This window comes from Bos indicus x Bos taurus, chromosome 19, assembly GCF_003369695.1.
Source record: "Bos indicus x Bos taurus breed Angus x Brahman F1 hybrid chromosome 19, Bos_hybrid_MaternalHap_v2.0, whole genome shotgun sequence".
In the NCBI taxonomy this organism is placed as follows: Eukaryota; Metazoa; Chordata; class Mammalia; order Artiodactyla; family Bovidae; genus Bos; species Bos indicus x Bos taurus.
This window is the reverse complement of record NC_040094.1, coordinates 29,168,268-29,194,189: the sequence shown is the minus strand read 5'-3', so window position 1 is coordinate 29,194,189 and position 25,922 is coordinate 29,168,268. Positions and strand designations below refer to the sequence as shown.

The window sequence follows — 25,922 nt, the reverse complement described above, 5'->3', positions numbered from 1 at the left end:
TTCACGTTTTGATTGGGTTGCACTGAATCTATAGAACAAAAAGGGCAGAACTGACAAGAGTATTGAGTCTTCCAATCCATGAACATGGTTTGTCTCTCTGTTAATGTAGGTCTTCTTTTATTTCATTGGTGTTTTACAGTCTTTAGCACATAGATCTCACACATATTCATTATAAGTGTAGCATATACCTTAGGATAACTAAGTATTTCATGTTTTTAGTGTTAAATGGAACTTTACAATTTTAATTACCAATTGTTCACTATTGATATATAGAAATTTAAAATATATATATTATTTTAAAAATACATATATTGACATCTTTTGTAACCTTGCAGAAGTCACTTATTCTGTAAAGTTTTTTGGTAGACTCTTTGGAATTCTCTCTAGACAGTCATGTCCTCTGCAGATAGACATTGTTATTTCCTCCTTTTCAAGTGTATGCTTTTAAATTATTTTTATTGGTGATGTTGAATAGGTGTGAGAACAGACATCCTTGTCTTATTCCTGGTCTCCGGGGGCAGCATTCAGTTTTCACCGTTAAGCATGATGTTAGCTGCAGGTGTTGTGTGGATGCCCTTTATCAAGTCGTTGAAGTCCCTTGTATTCCTCGTTTGCTCTCTTTTTTGTTTTCACTCATGAATGGATGTTGTTTCATTGAATGTCTTTTCTACATCTGTTCAGGTTATTGATTCGTCTTGAGTGAACTTTAGTAGTCTATCCTTTAAAGAAATTATTCTGTTCATTTTAGTTGTGGAATTTTTTAGCAGAAAGTGGCTCCTAATATTTTCTTATTATCCTTTTAGTATCTCTGGGATCTATAGTGGTTTTCCCTTTCTTGTTCCAGATGTTGGCAATGTGTGTCTTATTTCTGATCATTTTGTCTAGAGATTTACCTCAAAGATCCAGCATTTGGCCACCATTTTCTTTTCCTGTTTTCCCATTTCACTGATTTTTGTTCCTTATACTTTTTTTTGTTCTACTCATTTTGGGTTTAATTTGTTCTTTTCTAGTGTTTTTAAGGTAGGAGCTGAGGTCACTGATCTAAAATCACTTTCACTGTTGAAAATACAATTTAATTCAACATGGATTTATTGAGTACCTCCATTTATGGTTTTGGGGAGGTGCTGTGGACAGTAACTGAGCTATCAAATGAATCGCTCCTCTTTAGAAGGCTAGTTGCATTTCTGAACATAAAGTATTTCCCTTAAATGTCACTATAATATATGATATATGCTGAGTCTGGTTACATCGATAGGTTCTTAGAGTATAAAGTTCACTGGAAACATTTGGGGTGCCTAAGCTGATCCTCAAAGGGTGAAGAGAATTCAGTGAAGCAGAAAGAAGGAATGATTCAGTTATAGAGTATTCTATGGAGGGAATCGTGAAGGTTGCCAAGCCCTCACCTGATTGTACTGATAGTGAAACTGAGGCCCAAAGCTGATGTAAGACATGACAAGAACATATGGGGCCACCTGCAAAGAGAGTTCCTTTGTTTTATTGGGGTGGGTAGGATGAGAAGCATGGGAGAAGAAATACAGAACAGATTTGAAGGGTAGATTGTGGTTGTGAAGAGCTCAGATTTCACACAATGAAAATAGCATGTCCAGATGCAGGAAGAAAGCTGCTCTGAATAAGTTAGGAGGCCATTTGATTGTGGTTACTTTTTGGCGTGTGTTTTGATTTCTCTAATGTGTAAACTAGTTCAGCAAAGCCGTGAAAACTTGGAAAAGTGGAGTTCTATAAACATTCTCAGACCAGGAGAATTTGGGGCAAGGGTTCATGTTTAGAGTGAATAATATTTAAAAACTTGGTAAAATCCTAGTTTTATAGGTGAAGAGCCCGAAACCAGCAAGGAATCAACGTTTCATTTATAGATATGTGGGCAGTTTGCTGCAAGGTTGGAACTAGGACAGAAGATTCCAGTTCCCAGTGTCTTGCCAGTGCCGCCTGGCTCCTCGCACTGGATTCTCTCAGTTGACCTAAGGCTGGTGTTAAGTCTGGGAGTAAAGAAGCAAGATGGGCTCTGATCTTAGCACATACTAGTTGGGCAGGCAGTTGGCAGTATTGTTTGTCTAACCCCAAAATATGGTCAAAAGAAGGAAGCAGTGAGGAGCCTAAGGAAGAGGGTCTGGAGGGGACCCACAGAGGAGATACAACTGAGCTGAGCAGGAAGGGCAGGCAGAGATCATCCAAGTGCTTGTGGATCCGGGAAGGACGTGCCCAAGAAAGGCTGTTGGCTTGCATTTAACCTTTTTATATGTGGACCCCATGGACTATACGGTCCATGGAATTCTCCAGACCCAGAGTACTGGAGTGGGTAGCCATTCCCTTCTCCAGGGGATCCTCCCAACCCAGGAATCGAACTGGGGTCTCTTGCTTTTGCAGGTGGATTCTTTACCAGCTGAGCTACCAGGGAAGCCCTAAATATGAGTACTTTAAATTATTTATCACTTTAAAGTCATGATGGTTTTTTCCTTTTATATTCTTTCCTTATTTTTGCTGTATTTAATGTTCTGACTTCATACAGTGGTTAAACTCTTACAGATGTTTATCCTCCCTTAATCTTCTTTTCCATTCAGTGTTTGATACTTTTTTTTTCTTCTTTAAGGTGTATATTGATAACGATTTCTCTCTGGTTATGGGTTTTCTTGTAAGGTAATGGTTTCCAAGCCTGGCCCTGCATCAGAATCACTTGAGGAACCTAAGTAAAAAGCGGTGTTCAGTCCCTCCCCTAAAGGTGGAGCTCTGGGAAGTTTGTTTCTATAAAATTTCCTGGTTGACTCTGATGAGCATCAGGCTTCGAGAATCCAGGTTCATTAGGCATATAAAGTTGTCTGAGCCTGCATTGTTACCTTCCCCAGATAATCTGGCATAAGAATGATGAACTTGACTGAATTTAGGACTGTATGATGCATAACAGGATTGGAAAGCGTTAACTTGGCCTAAGAGGGGCAGAGTTCCTAGTATTTTAGAGGCTATCAGGCTATTTATTATTTATCAAATATTTTAAAAAACAGGCAGATATTCAATGTCTTTCTGTTTATTTTGTTTTCTAGATCGTGAGGACCAGTCAATTCTTTGCACGTAAGTAAATGTTAAACGTTCAGACTTCTTTTCTGTTCTGTTGGAAAGTAAAAGCAATTTTGGTATTTGAGAGAGGAAGGGGGACAGGAGAGCAGTAATTTAAAGAGATTGATGTAAACCTTGCTGTTAACTGTTTTAAGTCTAAGGTATGCAAGCTCTGCTTAGCTTTGGTGTTACTGTTTGGCTGTCAGACTGGGCTTTTCACACATTTCATAATGTTAATCTGTGAAACTTACGTCTTTAGTAGGTTTGTCCAAGTGTTGACCTCCTGGACTTTTCAGTAATTTCCCTGTATCACCCAGGAAGCATTATTGATTATCATATGCCGGTGTGTGAAGTACTGGAAAGTCAGGATTGAATACAACATCCACAGCAGGAAGTGATCATTTTTGCTGGTTAGGACAGTCATGTTAGCTGCAGTGGGGAAGATGGAGGACCGGGAAGTGTTATCGCGAGAAGACCGAGTGGAAGGCTAATAAGTTACCCACGTGAGAGCTGGAAGTGCCTTCAAGTGGGGAGGTGCTCGTGGAAGTGGGCATGTCTAAGTGGGGCTTAGGTTGCGAGACAGGCCTGAGAAAGAGGAGCTCGGAGAGGGTGGAGTTGTGTGGATTTCAGAGGATTTCAGAGACTCGGGAAGGAGGAGGAACAGGTTCAGGGCAAAGGGGGAGGAGTTTGGTAGAGGACATTGACTTTGAGGTGCCTGAGGCGCTCCTGGGGGAGCCGTCTCTAGGTTATTCGACGTGGAGTCGGAGCTGTGCCTGGAATGCAGAGCTGGCAGCCTAGATGACGGAAGCCATGCGGTAAGTGAGGTCCCCTCAGAGTGTGGGATCCCCAGACGGGGTTCAAGGGTGGGGAGGCGGGTGAGACTCCACAGAGACGCCCAAGCCATAGGCTGCAGACACCATAGAGACTGAAATACACAGGAACACGTGCCTGGGGTTTCACGTGGGCGAGGGAGGCTGGTCGTGGTCCCCTCAGTGCACTGGGGTGGGCAGGGAGTCAGGCCAGACAGCAGTCAAGGAATGACATGGGTGTATGTGTGTGTGAGAGAGAAAGTTTTTAAAAAGCAGCAAAAAGCTAAGTCTGGGCCTACAACTTCCAAATAGCTCTAGAGTGAAAATTGTAGCATTTGAAAAGCAGTAAGGAATCAATTTTTGTTGTTACTGGTGGTGTCTTTTTTTTTTTTTTTTTTTTTTACTAGTGGTGTCTTTAAGGTAGGAGAGGTTAAACTGATGGGGGTGGGGTAGGACAAGATGGGTGAGAGTCAGGGCCCCTAGAGGGCCAGGGTCAGGGAGGCGACAGGGCCTGATGTGGGCAGGTGGGGGGGCCCAGAAACAGAGAAAGTTCTCATCTCTTGGCTTTTCTTTCCCATAGAAACTTTGGTGTTTGATAACAAGAAGTGTAAGAGAAGTAGAAAATAAGCCTGTCTCATGTAAATTTTCTTCCAGTGATGTTTAGCTTCTGAGTTATACAAATTAGCTTTTCTTAAACAACAAACTACCAGACACTTAGTGACTGAAAGCAGTTTTCCAAGCCCTTGGATTGGACTCAGCTGGGCCTGTCTGCTGAGCCGAGCCAGCCCCAGCCGTCTCACCTGGGGCTCACCCGGCGGCTGGGGGCAGCTGAGGGCCAGGGGGCTGGTTGACTGTTGACTGGGGTGCCTTGGTGGATCCTTTCATTCTCCAGTGGGCTAGCCCTGGCTGCCCAGAGCCACTTGGGGCCTTTGCTGTGGACACTCCCCTACCAGGGTGTCGAAATGGGGAATCATATTTAATCCACCAAAGTTTTTATAAGTGGGTTCAGGTGGGGGTCACTGAGATGAGAGAACTGAGAACGTCAGCGAGAGAGACTGTCATGATGGACCATGGGGTGTGGCACACGACGGGGGACTGATTGGAGGGAGATGGGTCAGGAAACTGGAGAGCAGGGCCTCCTGGGGAAGCAGGAGCAGGAAGAACAGGCGTCGTGGCCGCAGGTGTTGGGAGGGAGCTCCTCAAGTGTGGCCGAAGGAGTGGGCAGCTGAGAAGTGGGGGGGAGGGCAGGAGGGCATGGGGTGGAGGGTGTCACTGAGTCAAAGGGTTGGGTGTGTTGCTCACACAAGGAGAGGAGGGGCTTTGACATACACACACACACACACACACACACACACAAGTGATGGTTTGAGGGCAGTGGCCTCTGATAAGCCCTTCATAAAGCTAAATTATTTCACTTAGAGGAATGTCCTTTATTCCAAGATAAGACCCTTCCTGTTTTCTTTGGAAATAAAAGTGCTTTCTTTTTTGAAACAGCGTGGGTGGCGGGGTGGGGGGGTTGTTTTTTAAGATCTTACTAAGCAAAATAAATCCAGTGTCAGAACCACTCCTCCTGCTGTGTGTGACCTCAGAGAGGTGAGAGGTAGGGGCTTTTAGAACAAGAGAGTCTAAAAAAAAAAAAAAGAAGAACAAGAGAGTCTAGAAACAGCACTGGGGGAGTGAGAAGGATGCCCCTGATGTGTGTGTGTGTGTGTGTGTGATGATGTATATGTGTGTGTATGCTCACACAGGTGTGTGATATGAAGTATGGCCAAGCGGAGGGGAATGTTCAGTCAGGAAGCCGAGAACGTGGGTGACTTTGCACACTGTGGAATGGGGATCCCACAGAGTATGGAGGAAAAGAGGGGGGCTAGAACAGAAAATCGGAGAAGGCAATGGCAACCCACTCCAGTACTGTTACCTGGAAAATCCTATGGACGGAGGAGCCTGGTAGGCTGTAGTCCATGGGGTCGCTAAGAGTCAGACACGACTGAGTGACTTCACTTTGACTCTTCACTTTCATGTATTGGAAAAGGCAATGGCAACCCACTCCAGTACTCTTGGCTGGAAAATCCCATGGACGGAGGAGCCTGGTAGGCTGCAGTCCATGGGGTTGCTGAGGGTCAGACACGACTGAGCGACTTCACTTTCACTTTTCACTTTCACGCATTGGAGAAGGAAATGGCAACCCACTCCAGTGTTCTTGCCTAGAGAGTCCCAGGGACGGGGGAGCCTGGTGGGCTGCTGTCTATGGGGTTGCACAGAATCGGACACGACTGAAGCGACGCAGCAGCAGAGCAGACAATAATTGGGTTTGGAATCAGGAGAAAGAAAATGAGAGGGTAAGAATGAAGAGTGGCCAGAGGAGCTGCATTTTGAGCAGCGATCAAGGCTGGTGGGGGCGCGATCTGAAGTCCCCTGCAGAGCTCACCTCTGGGCCCTGGTGGATCTGGCAGGGGCAGGGTGGGGAAATTGGGCCCATGGGAGATGGCAGTCTAGGCTGGGCCTTACTGGCTTCCAGGGGTTTTTTAGCTCAGGTGGGTGGCCCCACAGCTAGATGAGTTTCTGGACCTTCACCTTTGTCACAATTTCTTATAGCTTCTGACAGAATCAGTGGACCTTACGGGCACAGGGGACAGAAAGTGAGAACGGTGTCAGGCAATTACAGGTGTTTGGGTCTTCCTGGAGCGCAAGCTGTGAAGCAGGGAATAAAAGCCAGTTTAAACTGAACACGCCGACAAATTAACCTCTGTTCTCACACAAACAAGATGGGTCTCCCAGTATCTTTCTTTCCATCATCAGCGCTTTGTGTTTCCAGACTCAAGGCTTAAAACGTTGCCGTCTGCTTTGACTCCCTGCTCTCTTTCATTCCCATTTCCAGTTGTCGCCTCATTTCGTATTTCTCCTGTCCTGCCCTGCCCTAGCTCCGCCAGCACCTACTGTCTGCCCCGTCTTCTGGGATCCTGGCTGACTCCCTTGCCTTTCTCCTCTCTCTCCCTCCAGGGAGGACATAAGCCCCATGGTGCAGCTGGCTCCAGCCCACACTGATTTCCTCTCGTCAGGCCCTGTTCCTCACATGCTGTGATTCATTACCTATTTGGGTCTTTGTGTCTTGTTTTACAGCTAGACAGAAGGGTAGGAACTGTGACTTTGATTGCTTTTTAATTATCCTCTGAGAACCTGGAACACTGCTTTTGGGCATCCTAAGTCAATGGATAAAAATGCAAACAAAACAATGAATCTCTTAATTAAGTAGGAACCAAGGAAACAGCCTTAAGATTAGGAAGTTTTAGAAACAATTGAATACTGTATGTGTTTTCAAAGGGCAAAACCTTTCCGATACTATTTTATAAAGGTGTTTTATTTTGAAATTTCAAACCTACACAAAAATAGAATAGTTGGAGACCCCCAGATACCCATCCCCTAACTTCAGTGAGTTAAATTTTACCAAATTTTATGTTTTTTCTTTTTTTTAAACCTTTGCATTTCTCCCAAGTTTTCATGTAAAACGAATACAAACCTAAGTTTTATTGAAAAGTTGAAAGAGTGATACGTTAAGTGCTCGTGTACTCTTTACTTCAATGTGTCCCTTGTTTCTGTACACACACAAGACTGTTTGCAGATACTCTGACACTTGACCCCTGGATACGCCACAGGTGATTCCTAAGAGCAAGGGTGTGCCCACATAACACACATTGTCATACTTGACAATGAAACAGTAATGTTGTCTCATATGAAATCCATATGTGAATTTCTATAATAGTCTTCAACGTGTTTCTTATGACTTCCAAAGATCCACAATCCTGTCAGGTCTCATTCCTTGCATTACTTATGTCTCTTCATTTTAAGTCTATATTCTAGAATAGTCTGCTCAGTTTTTTATTTTATTTTATTCCACTGGGCATATTCTTCAGAAAAGTCAGTTATTCAGAAAGTGAGCCGCAAACATCTTTTTAAAACTACCGGTTTTGAAGCAATTTTGACCTTGATTTCCCAAGGCACACCCATCGTGTGGGCTGGCTCTGCAGATACCAGCCACAAGCTCAGGGGTTCCCACGCCACCCGTACTTCTGACCAAATAGCTACACATTTGAGGGTGGCCACTACCCACTCAGATTCAATACTTTGCTAGAGTGACAAATCAGAGCTAGAGAGGGTGAGAGCTGGAGTTTCCCAAAGGCACAGCTTCCATTTGCTCTGGTCACTTCCGCTCCCAGTGCATTGGTGTATATTACCAACCAGGAAGCTCACCTGAGCTTCAAAGAGTTTTTATTAGGCTTCACTATGTAGGCACGGTTATTGAATCCATGTCCATCCCCTTTCCCCTCCCAGGAGGGTCACTTGGATCAAAGGCACAAACCTCTAATTGCCCGTTTGGCTTTTCAGCTTGTCCAGTCCCCATCCTATAGCTAGCCAAGTGCCCACCATGACTAACATGGGGGGTACCTAACATTCCAGGTACCTGGAGGCTCCAGACCTCCCAGGAATCAGGAACAAAGAGCAGCCAGGTTCTTCACTATAGAGCATCAGTTAGTAGAGGAAAACTGCCCTGAGAATCTAACCACTGAAGCTCCATGAAATGGGTATGGTAAGGTATGGTAAATCCGCCCCCTTTCTTCCTCACACGCGTTCCCTGGGCCTCCGGACGGCTCACAGAGCCCCGCAAGAACGGCGGTGCTTCCAGCATGTGAGCCGGGCCCCTCCTTCCCGCCCCGGGGCCCAGGACGGCTGCTCACGAGTGAGAGAGGAGTAGCACTCGGGTCACCTGCCTGCAGTGTCGCAGTCACGGTGACCCTGCATGCAGCAGACGGGATTAGGGCAGGACACATTCCTCTTCTTTTTGGGTGGTTTGTGAGCTTGGATGATCATTTTGGATGAGGACTCTTTGGAATGTTTGGAAGCAGGAAACACTTGGGGAGGGAGTGACTGCTGTTTGACAAAACCTAAGGTTAGTGAGCACTGCTTTACTCTTGTCACCGAAAGTGACCATTGTAAGCTCTAGCACTTATAATTAGATGGTCATTGTCGTTTGAGACTGATGTATGCATCAGTGATGAGGTGTGGGTTTATGAGCTACAGCAGCTGGGGTATCTCTTTGTGTGCAGAAAGCAGTCATCAGATAAACCATATTTGCTTTTTTGTTTTTTTTTTTTGAGTTTTCTGAACATTTTATTAGGAATATTTTCAAACATAAAGGTGAAAGAATTTTTGCAGTCAAGTGCTATATATCTACCATCTAGATTCTGCCATTAATATTTTACTATGTTTGCTTATTATATATTGGTCTGGTCATCCCTCTATCAATCCATTTTGTTGTTTGTGTTGGGAGGGAAACTTTTCCAACTTGGGTCCTGTGGTTGGGGATCTACAAATGGACAGTGGACTAACAGGAGAGAAGACAGAGTTTATGTATGCACACGTGTGGGAGTATTCAGTGATGAGTAACTGGGTGAAAACCAGAAATAAAAGGCTTCCATACTAAATTTAAGAAACGGGGGGTGGTGTAGGTGGATTGGGGCTTCTAGGGGAGAGTATGGAGGGTTCTATGGGGCTTTGTGATGCCAGTGGACAGCTGAATTTGTACTTGCTGGTGCTCAGGGTCAGACTTCCCCCAGTCCAGAAACTCCTTGGGATGGGGTTCCATGGGAGCTGCATTTTCAGGAGGCTCAGCTTAAGCAGGAGACCTGGGTTCCATCCCTGAGTTGGTTAGATCTCCGGGAGAAGGGAATGGCTACCCACTGCAGTATTCTTGCCTGGAGAATTTCATGAATAGAGGAGCCTGGTGGTCTACATTCCATGGGGTCGCAAAGAATCTGACACGACTAAGCTACTAACACTTTGACTGCTTAAGGTTGGATGGTATTTCTTTCGGTGACTGCTGATTGATCAGATGTTTTCATTTTCAACTGAAAAACCACTCTTTGGGCTATTAATCCCTTCATTTGATGCATTTGTAGATCAGTGTGCTTCCCCCTAAATACTTCAGCATACATAACATTAAGTAAAGTTCAGGATTTGCATCTTTATCTTTTTGAGACAAAATTCACATGCACTTAAGTCCCCTACATACAAACCTTCACGTTGTGAACTTTCAAAGATATGAACCTGTGTTCCATCAACATCAGACGAGAGTGACATTGCAGCTTGCCCTCCGTCTCCTGTTGCTGACGATCCTTCAGCTCTACCGTCTCCCACGTCCTTTCCCTCCTCCAGTTGGTAACACTTCTTGCTTCTTCACTCGATGACAACTCTGTGTGCCAGCTGTTGTACTACTGTACTTTTCAAGGTACTATTATACTGTAAGATTAAAAATGTTTTTTTTATTTGTTTTTGTGGATTTGTGTGGAAAGTCCTAGGAACCTATTACAGTACAGTACTATATAGCACATTGTGTTAGGTACTTAGGCTAACTTTGTTGGACTTAGGAAGAAATTGGACTTCTGAATGTGCTCTTGAAACAGAACTCCTTCATATGTAGGGGACTTACGGTATAACAGAATGCAAAACTCTTAAGTGTTTATGTGCTTTAAGTATATATGGGCTGAGTTATTTGTATAACGTAAACCTCTGTTAAGATAGAGAACATTATCATTTTGATCATCCTGTAAAGTTCCCTCCTGTACGCAGCAAATTCCTACCCTCACTTCATTTGATTGTGTGTGTGTGTGCTCAGTCATGTCCAACTCTTTGCCTAAATATAAAATATAAAACTATAAAACTCCTAGAGGGTAACATAAGAGAAAACCTACATGACCTTGGGCATGGTAATACCTTTTTAGTACAAAACCAGAGACATCCATCAAAGAAATAACTGATAAACTAGACTTCATTAAAAATTCCACTCTGCAAGAGACAGTGTTAAAAGATTGAGAAGATAAACCACAGACTGAGAAGAAATATTTGTGGAAGACACAACTGCTAAAGGACTGTTATCCAAAATGATTCTGCTGTGTCTTTCATATTCTTTTTTTTTTTAATTTTTTTTTTAAATTTTATTTTTAAACTTTACAGAATTGTATTAGTTTTGCCAAATATCAAAATGAATCTGCCACAGATATACATGTGTTCCCCATCCTGAACCCTCCTCCCTCCTCCCTCCCCATACCATCCCTCTGGGTCGTCCCAGTGCTCTAGCCCCAAGCATCCAGTATGGTGCATCGAACCTGGACTGGCATCTCGTTTCATACATGATGTTTTACATGTTTCAATGCCATTCTCCCAAATCTTCCCACCCTTGTCTTTCATATTCTAATCAGAGATTATCATCTTTCTACTTCTGTCAATTTATTCATCATCACTGTTGACCATCATAGTGCCAGGTGCCATGCTAGGCTCCTTGCAGGCGTGATTCAATCTTGCAGAGTAATCATATCTCATTTTAAAGGAGTCTAAGGAAATGGCAGCCCACTCCAGTATTCTTGGCTGGAAAACCCCATGGACAGCGGAGCCTGGTAGGCTTCTGTCCATGGGGTCGCAAAGAGTTGGACACGACTGAGCGACTTCACTTCACTTCATACCGACGTTCAGAGGCCAATCACTTTGCCCAAAGCCCCATAGCTAAGAAGTGGTAGGCTGGATTGGAATCTACGTAGGTCATCAAGACGGAGAAGGAAAAGGCAACGCACTCCAGTACCCTTGCCTGGAAAATCCCATGGACGGAGGAGCCTGGTAGGCTCCAGTCCATGGGGTCGCTAAGAGTCGGACACGACTGAGCAACTTCACTTTCACTTTTCACTTTCATGCATTGGAGAAGGAAGTGGCAACCCCCTCCAGCTTTCTTGCCTGGAGAATCCCAGGGACAGGGGAGCCTGGTGGGCTGCTGTCTATGGGGTCGCACATCGCTGGACACGACTGAAGCGACTTAGCAGTAGCAGCAGTCATCAAGATACCATGGCCCACTTCTTAACCACTTTACCAGCATGATAGATTCATGAAGTAATTTAGAGTTTGGTAATTCAAATTCCCTTCTATATGGTGGACGAACAGCTGAGTGGACAATAATGGGTAATGTTTATTGAATACTAATTGTATGCTTTGTGTGTGCTAAGTCGCTTCAGTCATATATGACTCTGTGGCCCCAAGGACTGTAGCCCACCAGCCTTGTCTGTCCTTGGGATTCTCCAGGCAAGAATCCTGAAGTGGGTTGCCGTGCCCTCCTGCAGGGGATCTTCCTGACCCAGGAGTCCAACCCTCGGCTCCTGCATTACAAGTAGATTCTTTACCACTGGGCCACTGCTGCTGCTGTTGATTCTGCTGCTAAGTTGCTTCAGTCATGTCCGACTCTGTGCGACCCCATAGACGGTAGCCCACCAGGCTCCCCCTTCCCTGGGATTCTCCAGGCAAGAACACTGGAGTGGGTTGCCATTTCCTTCTCCAATGCATGAAAGTGAGAAGTGAAAGTGAAGTCGCTCAGTTGTGTCTGACTCTTAGCGACCCCATGGACTGCAGCCCACCAGGCTCCTCCATCCATGGGATTTTCCAGGCAAGAGTACTGGAGTGGGGTGCCATTGCCTTCTCCGACTGAACCACTGGGAAAGCCCAATTACGTGCTTTAGATGGACTGTATTTTTTTTCCTTTACAACACAGCCTTATGTGTAATATTAGCAGAGGTATCTTAGACCTGAAATACAGAAAATTTAGCAGAGTTCATAGGCAGTTGTTGACGGACGGCTCAGTACAGCTGAGTTAAGTGTGACAGGGAAAAAAATGCTTTCAGGATACAGTGAAGTATGTCCAGTTGAGAGGGGTTAGCCAAGAAACTGCAGAGTCAGACCAAGCTGATGAGTACCGATCATAACTGCTTCAAGACAAGTCATCGTCAGTCTACATGAGGCACATTTCTTAGCATCTTGAAAAATTATCTGAAACCAACAGCCAACATCGTGATTAGCTTGAAACACTAGGTATTTTAAATAAAGTTAAGAACACAACAGAGAAAACCACTGGCATAGCTCTTATGAAATTGCACTTGAGTAAAATCCAGATTCATCCCCATGGCTCCAGCGTGCATCCCATCCACGCCTTTCCACCTCGGCGGCGTCCCTCCTGCTGTGTCTGCCCGGCTGGTTATTTATATCAGATCCTGTACTCCGGCTGCTGGTTGCTGGAATATACCGAACTTTTTTCCTGCTTTGAGGCCTTTGCGTTTGTCTTTCCATCTGCCTCCATGCTCTGTCTCAGGCCCTCTCGTGCCTAGTCCTGCTCAGCGTTCAGGAGTCGAGTGCCCCCACCCCCGCCACCATTGAATGTTCAGGGAGTTGTCCTTTGCTCTTCTGCCTTTTCCCCCTCAGTCACTTTGTTTCCTTCGTCACCCTCCTCACATCCTACAGAGGCCCAATTTGTTTTTCTTGTTTGTTTTAAATCTCTTCTAATCTTGAGCTCCAGGAAGATTGTATCCACAGCTCAATCTCTAGCATTTAAGGGATGCCTGAATTGATTTGGAAATGTGTTGAATAAAGGAATGAACGAAACTCATTAGCAGGTACCAATGATGACCAAGTAGAAAGTATAATGATGATAAAAGGACATTAATGACAGGACCAAAAATATCAAATAGAGCCTAGAAATAAACTCATATAAGACTTACATTCTTTTATTCAACAGAATGTATTGAGTACTTGCTGTGCTAGGCACTATGACTTAATAGGTGAATAAGACAAACCTGGGTCCTTGCTTGTTTTGAACTTAGAAAAATACAGAATTTAACTGAGCGATGAAGCCATCATTTCTCCTAAAAACAGCATGTATATTATTTAGCTCAAAATTCTGACTGCCTGTTTTTATAGAGGTGGCAGGTGGGAGGAGACAGGGAAGGGATATAGCAGAACAAAATACTTGAAATTTATCTGAAAAAAATAAACCTCAGAGACTACTTGTCTCTGAGGTTTTAAAAAACAATGATGGGTAATGTGGTTAGTCATACTTCAGAAATACTGCATAGGCTTTGGAATAAAGTCATAAGTGTAAGGTAAAGATAACATTTCAAATCACTTTGACCAAGATAATCAGTGTCTTGGTCAGCCATTGATAATGGGATGTGAGCTGAATCATGTGACTGGAAAATGAGATTAAATATTTACCTCAGGGCTTCCCTGGTGGCTCTGTGGTAAAGAACCCACCTGCCAATACTGGAGACACGGGTTTGATCCGTAATCAAGGAAGATCCCTTCTGCCTGGAGCTCCTGAGCCCATGCATCTCAACTACTGAGCTTGTGCTCGGAGCCAGGGAGCTGCAACTCCTGAGCCCACACACCCTAGAGCTCGTGCTCTGCAACAGGAGAAGCCCACATACTGAGCTAGAGAGTAGCCCCACTTGCTGCAACTAGAGAAAAGCCCGAGGAGCAGCAAAGACCCAGCACAGCCAGAAATAATAAAGTTAAAAAAATAACAACTTGACCTTAGACTGTACATTTTTTTCGATTAATTAAAATATAGTTGTAAAAAGTGAAGACATCAAAGTCCTGGAAGGAAAACATAGATGGATTTAACAGTGTAGGTGATAGTAATAGAAAAGCTGTATGTATGAGGTATGTACAAGATGCTCTGTGGGTCCAGGGGAGTGAACCATCTTCAGCTCTGAGGGATGAGCCTAAAAGGTATTCAGGCCTTGAAGATGCTGTCCGTGATCAGCGGGGATCCTGGGGTTCATTCGATTCCTGCAGATTCAGTTACCTTAGTCTAATTGTTCTAGAAATTCTGGTTCTAGTGCTGGATATGTTTCTGGTGCTGAGGAATTTCTTTGTAAACATTCTAATAAACTTCACTTTTCTGGCAGAGCCACTGATACCTAGCACAGGTGGGGAAGTGTTGTGAACATTTTCCTCTGTCCTCTTAACTGGCATCTACCAAAAGAATGTATTTAATTTATACCATTTAAAAATCATTTTCCAGCTACTGGTGATAGTGTTGTGTTTTGTTTCTTTTTTTTCCCTACTTACTCTCATTTTACTTCTTACTAATTCTAGTTTCAAATCAGTTTACTTTTGTTGATTATAGGTTGGGAATGTGTGTGCTGTGCTTTCTGTAAAGCAGACTGTGTTACTATATCTTCCAGGGGCGAATCAGGTGCCGGGAAGACAGAAAACACTAAGAAAGTCATTCAGTACCTTGCTCATGTTGCTTCTTCACACAAAGGACGAAAGGACCATAATATTCCTGTAAGTTTTTGTTCTGCCCTTGTTTTTAAAACCCTTAGATTTATTCTTTAGTAATTTCAGAAACAAGAATAAGGAAGTGAGGGTGCTCAGTGCGCTGCCTTTATTGACAGCTTCCTTGTCGCCCCCAGCAAGGAGGGGCTAGGACATCAAGAAATTGCTGGTAACTGGCAATTCCAACAGGGCAAACTGAAATTACGGTTGTAACTCAAAGCCCGATCTCTTGCAGAGTTGTGGTAAGGATTGTTAGAGGTCAATAAGCAAGGCTCATGAAGACTTCTCAGTTTTTAACCACCAGAGAAATATCCTCAGATATTTTCAGTGGTTCTTTCTGAACTTAGAGAGCTACCACCAACAGCCGCCTGAGGGCAGGATAGAAATTTGGGGGAGAATTGATGACAAAAGGTGTAAGAATATAACACGTCAGTTACCCTTGACTTGTAGATATGCAGATGTAGTCGTTAATACCCCCTGAGAGATGCCAGCCAAACCCGCTGTCACAGTTCTGACCCTCACGCTGACTTGGTGCTTTGGATGTGGCTTTACCGCTAGGAAAAGACCCAAACTTGCTAACGTTTGCGTTTGTCTGTTTGTAACTGAGCAGCAGGAATCACCTAAACCAGTGAAACACCAGGCAAGTGCTTTTCTTTGTTTCTTAGTCATGAATGTTTGCACTAATTTCTGTCTTTAGACTGAGTCGCTACTAGGCACAAATACCATCAGCTCTGAGCGAAATTTCTTATGAACAAAATGTTTCTTTTTGAAAATGTGTTGCTTTGAGGCTCACTGTTCCTGAGAAGCAGCATGCCCTTTTGCTTTACCTTTGTTTTCTAGAGGAACTTTGATGTTTATTTACCCTTTCATTATGACTTGGAATCATATGTTTGTGAAGCCTGTAAACTTAGGGTTTCATGTGTCAGTGGCCAGGCACAATCACTTTAATACTTCTTAAGCATGTGGAAACCTAACTTCATGCCGTATATTAAATTTTGAATTTAGGGTTGCAACTGTAACAGTTTCTGATCTGCTAACACTGTGTGGTCTGATATGTGTAACCTGAAAGTCTCATTGTATTTAATATATAAATTTAGAATTTTTTTGTCCTGGGCAAGTTGTAGAGAAGTGTTATTCTTCCTATCAGATGCCTCGCTTTTAGCCCCACAGAGCATAGCATCTGGCAGATCGTGGACCAGAGCATGTCCTGATAGAGGGGGAGGGCAGGGCTGAGCCGCATGCCTTAGACAGACTGAGGCGTCTGCACCTGGACCAACCCTTTCCTAGCATTGGAATGGTTTTGGTTTGTATGTCTTTCTGCAAGCATGCTGCTGCAAAGCTAGCATAAAGCAGTAAATGATAGTGTTATGAAAACAACCTATCACCATGAAGAAGCAATCAGAAGCCTCTAAAGGAATAGTCACAGACAGATGTTCAGATACCTTTCTTTAGAATTCTTAAGAGATTCTCAGATGCCAAAGCTTGTACCACACCCATAAAATCCCATGATGTTCCTTTGCTTTTAACTGTAGACCACACCAGTGATGTGAATTGGGAGGATGAATGAAATCATCACTATCCTACATGATCGTGAAAGGCTCTTTGGCCAGTTAAAGAAGGAATCTCTAGACCAGCAGCCAGATTTTTGAGCTTTAGAGTACATGCTAAATGACCTTTTAATATGTACCTAGATCACTAGCAAAATAGCATTAAATAATTAACCTACAGATTTAGGTTTCCTAATCCTTTGGCTTACATACATCATCATCGTTAACGTTTTGTTTCAATGTCAGAAACAACTACAGAGTGGACCCCTGTGAGTAGCATGCTTGCCCCGAGATTTCACTTTGGGTCCAGTCAAGCCAGGTTCCTCCAGAAGGCACCAGCTTCTCTAGGCCATGCTGTGCTGTTGTTGCTGACTTGCATGTCTTTCTGCATGTTCTCTGTGCAGACTCTTCTGTGCTGCTTTCCCAAGTTTATTTTAACACTAGTCAAGTAGTAGTTATGCCATGTCTTTAGAAACATGAGGAGACCCCTGGTTCTCCATTAATTTTTCTTCCCCAGCACACTGAGGAATATGAGACACTCCTGAGCCTAGAGACTACTGGTCATACCCTGGGGAGGGTCATCTCAGGAACTTACTTCTCTCCCTACACCCCCATCCTCTCCTGAGTGCCCCTAGGCCTGATTTCCTCACCCCATTGTGAGGATGACTGCCATAAAATAATGGTTTTACTTTGTAAGGTCAGTGTTTCTTTTGGTTCCCTGTAACTGGTTTCTGAATTTATGTTGAACCTTATAGGCAAAACTTGGATTCCCAGGAACCATTTGTATAAATTGATAGCATTTTATCACTAAACAGCAGTATAAATTGTAAAAAAAAAAAAAAAGGAAAGGCATTTGTAGCCTCCAGATTTTGTGAATCTTTATTTGCCCTTGGCTCTTTTTCCCTCAACAACTTTATTGAGGTTTAAATTCATGTCCCACAAAATTCACCCTTTTAAAGCATACAGTTCAGTGGGGTTTGTTTATTTTTTAGTCTAGTCACACAGTTACTACTACAATCAATTTTGGAATATTTTCATGGCCCCCAAAAAGAAACCCTTTACCCATAGGAATCACCTTCCATGCCCCCCCTGGAAATCATTAATCACTTTCTGTGCCTCTGAATCCACCTGTTCTGCGGATTTTATGTGAGTGGCATCACGTAACATGTGGTTCTCTGTGACTGGTTGTCACTTTGCATAATGTTTGCAAAGGTTTGTCCTTGTTGGAGCATGTGTAAGTGCTCCATTCCTTCTTACGGCCGAGTAACAACCCGTTATATTATATTCGTCATGTTTGGTTTACCATTCATCAGTTGATGGACGTTTGGATTGTTTGCGCTTTGGGACCATTATGAAAAATGCCACAATGTATCAGTTTTCACACGGACATACGTTTTCACTTCTCTTGGGTGTATACCGGGAGTGGAATTGCTGGGTTGTGGAAACTTTCTGTTTAACGTTTTGGGGAACTGCCAGACTTCTGTGTAGAGGCTATACCACTTTACATTCCCAGCAATGTATGGGCATGCCAGTTTCTCCATATCCTGGTCAGTACCTGTCATTGTCTTTTTATTGAGGCCTTCCTAGCACTGTTAAGTGTTCATTTGTTTTTAATGTATTTTGTAACTTCACTATAGACATATGAACAAATATAAGAAATAAATTTTCAAAATTAAGGCCACAGTATTTAAGAAGTAAAACGTTTACCTGTAAACTTTTACTTGTTGTAACAAAATGAGTTGTCATTTGGCTTAATGCCCCAGCCGACTGCAAGTCGATCTTCAGGCTAAGTTCCCTCGTCGTGTGTCGCTGTTACAGACCCTTGCTGTCTGGCATGGTATTCAAGGCCACTCTGAAGCCTGGACCAGGTGCAATTTCAGAGCTGGTTTGAAGACAACTGATTTCTTAAACTTGACCATCCCCCGAGAATGGCCTCTTCAGGCCCACCCACCTCCCCACCGACTGCTCAGTCAGCCATGTCAGATGGCAGCTTCCAGATGACTTTGTATCTACTGGTCTAAACTGCCTTGAACTGAGACAGAAGGGTAACAGATAGCAAGTGGCAAGCACAGAAATTATAGCCTATCCTGGAGATTGGTTCTCAACATGTGATTAGTTGCTGCCACCAGCTTCCCTCATAGCTCAGTTGCTAAAGAATCTGCCTGCAATGCTGGAGACCCCAGTTCGATTCCTGGGTTGGGAAGATCCCCTGGAGAAGGGATAGACTACCCACTCCAGTATTCTAGAGCCTCCCTTCTAGCTCAGCTGGTAAAGAATCCGCCTGTAATGTGGGAGACCTGGGTTCGATCCCTGGGTTGGGAAGATCCCCTGGAGAAGGGAAAGGTTATCCCCTCCAGTATTCTGGCCTGGAGAATTCCATGGACTGTATAGTCCATTGGGTCGCAGAGTCAGGCACAACTGAGTGACTTTCACTTTCACCAGCTTCCAACCCTACTCTGTGGTCAGTGGGAAAGCCACAGCTTTGCCTGAGGGCAGCAGGAGGCCAGCCCGAGTCCCCTTGCTGGCTGAACTGGAATTTTGAAAGATGTGTGTGTGTGGTTTTTTTGTGTTTTTTTTATTTTCACCAACTTCAAACTCATTCTGTATCTATCATATAGCAAGTACATGTAATACATTATGTAATAAACACAGGGGTGTAGTTTTTATCACGATTGGCAAACCTTTAAAGCACTAATAATTTAAATACTTAGAACTTTAAAAATAATTTCAGTAGTTAATAGTAATTTCTTTTCCCCATGGTCCACAGTGACATTTCTTGTTACCACATAGAATAGAAATACAGGAACATTGCCCGTGCTGTTCCAGTGGAAAGGTTAACACTTTAGTCACTGCCCCTGGAGGTTTATAAATGGCTTCATAATTTGGTTGAGAGCTGTAAGCACTTTCTACCTAAGTATGGAATTATTCAGTGTAGCAATGATCAAATTTAGTGGTAATTTCTTACCTAAAGATCATTTTTGTGTATTGTATAGTACTAGCTTTGGGTCAAGCTTTATATGATTCATTCCTGAGTCTTTGAGGTCTATAATTGGGCTCAATCATGTCAGAAACCCATTGGAAGAGAAGTACCACCACATCCCGTTAATGGAGTGGCCCCCATAGCTGGGACCCACATCTCCACACCCACCACAATGACTATGAGGACCCTTAATCCAAATCTTCCTGCCACCTCTGGCTCACCACCACCCCCTCCCCAGATACTGATAGAGTGTGCTTGGACCTGTCATTATCTGTCCATTCAGCAGACATTCACAGAACATTATTTTGACTTGATGTTGACTTGATGTAGAGGATGCAACCGGTGCCTTTAAGCCAAATGAAAGAATGGGATCAAGATCAGTGGATCACATGCACACCATGTGTACACACACAACATATACACGCCAGGGAGGGGGAAAAAAACAATTATCTTGACCCAAACAACTCTTGTGAAGCCATGTCTAGGGAATATTAAAATGAGGTATACAATTCTTGTTTTGTCTTCAAGTTAGGAGAACATTTAAAAGATAAATTATTATTGGAAGTGTTTTTATTATGATTTGGTAGGATAGTGTGTAGTTTTAAGGAATCTATGTTCTGATTCCTTGAGCTAACTGTGGCTGTGTCAGATAAATGCAATGCCCCACCTATCTATCAGTCAGTATTTTTTCTGACAGTTTCTACACCCTTATCACACAGTGAGGTTAAGGAATCTTATAGCCCAAAGCATTGTTGCAGAGCCCGTGCACCAAGGGCTTTGCAAGATGGTGGCCACAGACTCAGTGATGGCTGTGACCTCTGACCTCTAGGGAAAAGGCTCTCTGTTGTGTCACAGCACAGTGGCTGCTGTCCTTAATGATGACCTTCAGCCTTGTTAACATTGGTTCAGGATACTGTGTTTGAGAAACTTTGATAGCATATAGAGTTTAGAAAGATTTACATCAGAAATTGTCTGGTGTCCCTTGAAGTCCATAAACAGGAAGATTCCCTGTACAGGGGGCGTATTATCTAGAGCTGAGAACGTGAGTTGACGCTTGTCCTGACGTTCACGTGGCAGCACCAGTCCTTGACTGGTTTCTGTTGAACACAACTGTAGACTGTGGTGAAGACCTGGGAAACCCGGCAGTCCAGACAAACGCTCTAGAGTACACACTGTGTCACGGGCCTCAGGCACATTCCCCGCCCTTGCCCCGGAGGGAGCGGCGCCTCCTGACGTCTAACCACTGGCTGAGACTGCCTCATGGTATATGCTAGTTCCTGGCTTTGGGTCTGATGATAGTGTCACGTCACGTGGCAACTGGCCATTCATTTAAAAATCTTACCTGAGGTTCCTTATACTCTTTTTTTTTTTTTTGGCTTAGAGAAGCATATTAGTGTTTTTTATTTCTTTATTTAGGTTTAGAATAATGGTGGGTATTTTAAAATACACAGGTAAGATTTGTGTTTGGAAAAGGATTTTAAGTCTTACAGTATAATTCTGAAATTCTATTCCCCGGGCATAGGGTCATTTTGTAGTGCTTTTTATGACCAGAAATGGCTTCATGCTTTCTCATGCAGCTTTCTGTTGTATTTCATGATTAAAGCACATATTAATATACTTACATCTTTTGTTTGTGAACTGTTTTATAGCTTAATTTGCATGTAAGTAAGGACACTGCATAAAGCATACACTACATCAAATATGATATGCTTAGCTTTTTTAAATTTGAGCAAGAATTCAGTAGCCTCACCATCTTTGTCATCTCTGAATTTGGAGATGAGGGTGTTGCCCTGTCTGTGCAAGTCTTATTACCTTATGTTTAGCATCTCTGTTCAATGTGACATCTTCTTCTCCTTGTGGTCAGTTGATAGAGGCTGATTTTTTTTTTTTCCTTTAGCAGAGCCCATAAGACCGAGAATAAGAAGCCAACAACAAAATTTGTTAGATGGCAAATGAGAAAACTGAGGAAAGAGGCAGTGTTTTGTTTGCTTTTCCTTTGAGGAATGGAGTAGAGAGATTAAGATACATTTGCTTTTATTTATGTGTGTGTTTATGTGTGATGTCTTTTAGGGGGAACTTGAACGGCAGCTTTTGCAAGCAAATCCAATCCTGGAATCATTTGGAAACGCAAAGACTGTGAAAAATGATAACTCATCTCGTTTTGTAAGTCTAAAAGTGCCAGAAACCTTTCGTTCCTCAGACTTCTAGTTAAATGTCTACTATGATTAAGCAAATAAAGTATCTTCCTCCCTAACAGATGTAGTATGGAACAGTGAACAGAAATACAGTGCAAGTCACATGTAATTAAAATTTTCCTAGTAGTCACATTTTGAAAAGCAAAAAAAAGGAAAAAACAAATGGGAAAGTAATTTAAATCGTATGTTTATTATATATAAATATATAGTTATGTATTCTATGGTTGTGTTGTTAATAACCTCTCTGAACTTATTTCTTCACTTTGGTTGGGGATGATATAAATAATTCCGGGCTTGTCATGGAGATTAAATGAGGTGCATGTCAAGTACTTAACACAGCACTGGGCACAATTAACCCTGAACAAAGTGAAGTTGGAATTTGATGTGGTAAATTGTTGTCTTTGTACCTTGCTGTTTCTATGGTATATGGATCTCAGAATAATTTATCACTACTGTTACTTCTCTTTATTTATTTTTGATATTTTGGTTTTATTGGGGTGTAGTTGATTTACAGAGTGGTGTTAGTTTCAGGTGTACAGCAGAGTGATTCAGTTATACAGGCCCGTGTGTTCATTCATTTCTTAGGTTCTTTTCTCATATAGATTATCACAGAATATTGGGATGGTACTTCTCTAAAATTTTCTTCTCAGCCATTCCACTCTCTGAATTCAGTGAAAACTTTACTTTCTCCCTCAGCTCGCACAGCTCGTCTAGGGACATTTTCCTGAATGACAGCAAGATCAGTGTCACAGGACATGGCCTTCCCTTTTCCAGCTTCTCAGAGTCAATACTTGGATAGCAAGTTGTTCAGCTTCTGCTATTTCTGCTTCAATAGCTGGAGTTGTTTCTCTGTTTTTCCTCCCTCCTCTGGTATTAGACGTCTTGGTTAAAGTTAAGAAGGCCAGAATCAAAGCAACTTTAATTCTAACGATTCCTTAATGGGCGGTTTTTGGAAATCAGGATAACTGTGACTTTTTTTTTTAACCATGGGGGTGTAAAGTTGCGGTCCATGCAATAGTCTGATGACGTGGTTTCTGGAATTAGAAGCCACCAGACCATAGTTCAGTTCATTTCTGTCACTCAGTCGTGTCCGACTCTTTGTGACCCCATGGACTGCAGCACCCCAGGCCTCCCTGTCCATCACAAACTCCTGGAGCTTGCTCACACTCATGTCCATCGAGTCGGTGATACCATCCAACCGTCTCATCCTCTGTCATCCCCTTCTCCTGCCTTCAACCTTTCCTGGCATCAGGGTCTTTCCAGTGAGTCCGTTCTTCGAATCAGGTAGCCAGAGTATTGGAGCTTCATCGTCAGTCCTTGCAGTGAATAACAGGACTGATTTCCTTTAGGATGGACTGGTTGGATCTCCTTGCAGTCCAAGGGACTCTCATGAATCTTCTCCAATACCACAATTCAGAAGCATCAATTTTTAGGTGCTCAGCCTTCTTTATAGTCCAAACTCTCACATCCATACATGACTCCTGAAAAAACCATAGCTTGGACTAGACGGACCTTTGTTGGCAAGGTAATGTCTCTGCTTTTTAATATGCTGTCTAGGTTGTTCATAGCTTTTCTTCCAAGGAGCAAGCATCTTTTAATTTCATGGCTGCAGTCACCATCTGCAGTGATTTTGGAGTCCCCAAAAATAAAACCTGTCACTGTTTCTGTTGTTTCCCCATCTGTTTGCCATGAAGTGACAGGACCAGATGCCTTGATCTTAGTTTTTTGAATGTTGAATTTTAAGCCAACTTTTTCACTCTCCTCTTTCACTTTCATCAAGAGGCTCTTTAGTTCCTCTTTGCTTTCTACTGTAAGGGTGGTGTCATCTGTATATCTGAGGTTATTAATATTTCTCCCGGCAGTCTTGATTCCGGCTTGTGCTTCATCCAGCCTGGCATTTCATGTGATATACTCTTCATAGAAGTTAAATAAGCAGGGTGACAATATACAGCCTTGATGTACTCCTTTCCCAATTTGGAACCAGTCTGTTGTTCCATGTCCAGTTCTAACTGTTTCTTCTTGACCTGTGTATAGATTTCTCAGGAGGCAGGTAAGGTGGTCTGGAATTCCCATCTCTTTAAGAATTCTTTACAGTTTGTTGTGATCCACACAGTCAAAGGCTTTGGTGTAATCAATAAAGCAGAAGTAGATATTTTTCTGTAACTCTCTTGCTTTTTCTGTGATCCAGTGGATGTTGGCAATTTGATCTCTGGTTCCTCTTGCCTTTTCTAAATCCAGCTTGAACATCTGGAAGTTCTCCATTCACGTACTATTTTGAAGCCCAGCTTGGAGCATTCTGAGCATTACTTTGCTAGCGTGTAAGATGAGTGCAATTGTGCAGTAGTTTGAACATTCTTTGGCATTCCCTTTCTTAGGGATTGGAATGAAAACTGACCTTTTCCAGTCCTGTGGCCACTGGTGAGTTTTCTAAATTTGCTGGCATATTGAGTGCAGCGCTTTAACAGTATCTTTTAGGACTTGAAATAGCTCGACTAGAATTCTATCACTTCCACTAGCTTTGTTCATGGTGATGCTTCCTAAGGCCCACTTGACTTCGCACTCCAGAATGTCTGACTCTAGGTGAGTGACCAGACCATATGGGACCTGGTATACAAAGGCAGCCGATAACCCTCTGTATTACTTGTGCCCAGGCTGCCGAAACAGCACTGCAGACTGTGTTTTTTCACAGTGCAGGATAAAGTCTGAGATCAGTGTGTGGCCAGGGTTGGTTTCTTCTGAGGTCTGTCTCCTTGGCTTGTGGACAGCCATCTCCTGGGAATTCATGTGGTCTTCCCTCTGCATGTTTGTTCTGTTCTTCTAAGACCCCAGTCACGTTGGATTCAGCCCACCATTATGACCTCATTTTAACTTAATTACATTTGTGCAGACCCTTTCTTTGAATATAGTCTTGTTCTGAGCTAGTAGACATTAGGATTTCAGCATATGAATTTGGGGGTGGTGGGGACAACTCCACCCTAACACCTAATACCCTCAGAGGTAGTTGAAGTGCAAGAGGCTTTCCAGGTTATGTGAAAAGCAGTAGGGACGTATTTGCTTGGAATACTGTTTATTCCTAGTAAGATAAAATCTGAAGATCTGCTTCGTCCAAGTTCATTTAGTAATTATTTTAGCTTTGTCTCTACAGAGTGGGATAACAAATATGCCTGTGTCAGTAAGAAGCATGGCTGTGACTTTCAGATCTGAGGAAATTGAGCTGCGTTTAGAGTTTCTGTCATTCCATGGATCATCAGAGTTGAGTCTGAGCCACAATTAAATTCTTTTTGCTGAAAGCCCTGTGTTTAGTGGCTATGTCATGGAGCCGGAGGTAGCTACCAGCTTTGGTATGCTATGCTATGCTAAGTCACTTCAGTCGTGTCCGACTCTGTGCGACCCCATAGACGGCAGCCCACCAGGCTCCCCCGTCCCTGGGATTCTCCAGGCAAGAACACTGGAGTGGGCTGCTGTTTCCTTCTCCAATCCATGAAAGTGAAAAGTGAAAGTGAAGTCGCTCAGTTGTGTCCGACTCTTAGCGACCCCATGGATTGCAGCCTAACAGGCTCCTTTGTCCATGGGATTTTCTAAGCAAGAGTACTGGAGTGGGGTGCCATTGCCTTCTCCAGCTTTGGTATGAGAGTGTTGTAAAGATTTTCAAGGACTTCGTAGTGGATAATGTCTTATTTTACCACATAAATCAAGGTGCCAGTCTCTCCTGATTTCTAAACACCCCCGTCCCCCAAACCACATTCCAAATCCAAGAGAAACAGTTTTGTGCCCATTTGTCTCACTTTTGCCTAGAAAAGGTAAACTGCTACTAACCAGACCTGTCCTTTGGTCTAGAATGTGGTGATCCCATTATTAAAAGGTAAGGACTCAGCGGATGGGGACCTTGTGTTTGGGGCAGAGAGACAGGTGTTAGAGGCTACTGCTTTGTAACCAGATGCCATAAGTCCTAGTGATGTAGAGCATTTGTTGTCTCAGTGTTGCTGGGTGCTGGTTCTGGTTCAGGGTCTGCTGGGAGGTCGTCATTACCGTGTGATTGGCTAGCGCTAAGCATCTGAAGGCTGCTGAGACTGGAGGAGCTTAGCTTCCCAGCTTGTTACTCGGGTAGCTTTTGGCAAGAGGCCTCAGTTCCACAGGCTTCCCAGGTGGCTCAGAGGTTAAAAAAAAAAAAAATCCG

General features: G+C 43.3%; 1 protein-coding gene across 5 annotated transcripts in view; it reads left to right on the top strand.

Annotated features, from left to right (window-relative positions):
• The window catches only part of MYH10 (myosin heavy chain 10), a 121,525-nt gene that overhangs the window by 29,674 nt on the left and 65,929 nt on the right, over window positions 1-25,922 (top strand). For 3 of the 5 annotated variants that reach the window (XM_027518976.1, XM_027518979.1, XM_027518977.1), the window contains exons 4-7: window positions 3,057-3,084; window positions 14,930-15,032; window positions 15,634-15,663; window positions 21,621-21,713. In XM_027518976.1, the coding sequence (XP_027374777.1) occupies window positions 3,057-3,084; window positions 14,930-15,032; window positions 15,634-15,663; window positions 21,621-21,713 (254 nt within the window). The remainder of the gene's footprint in view (window positions 1-3,056; window positions 3,085-14,929; window positions 15,033-15,633; window positions 15,664-21,620; window positions 21,714-25,922) is intronic. The other 2 variants (XM_027518978.1, XM_027518980.1) reach the window with 1 other exon arrangement.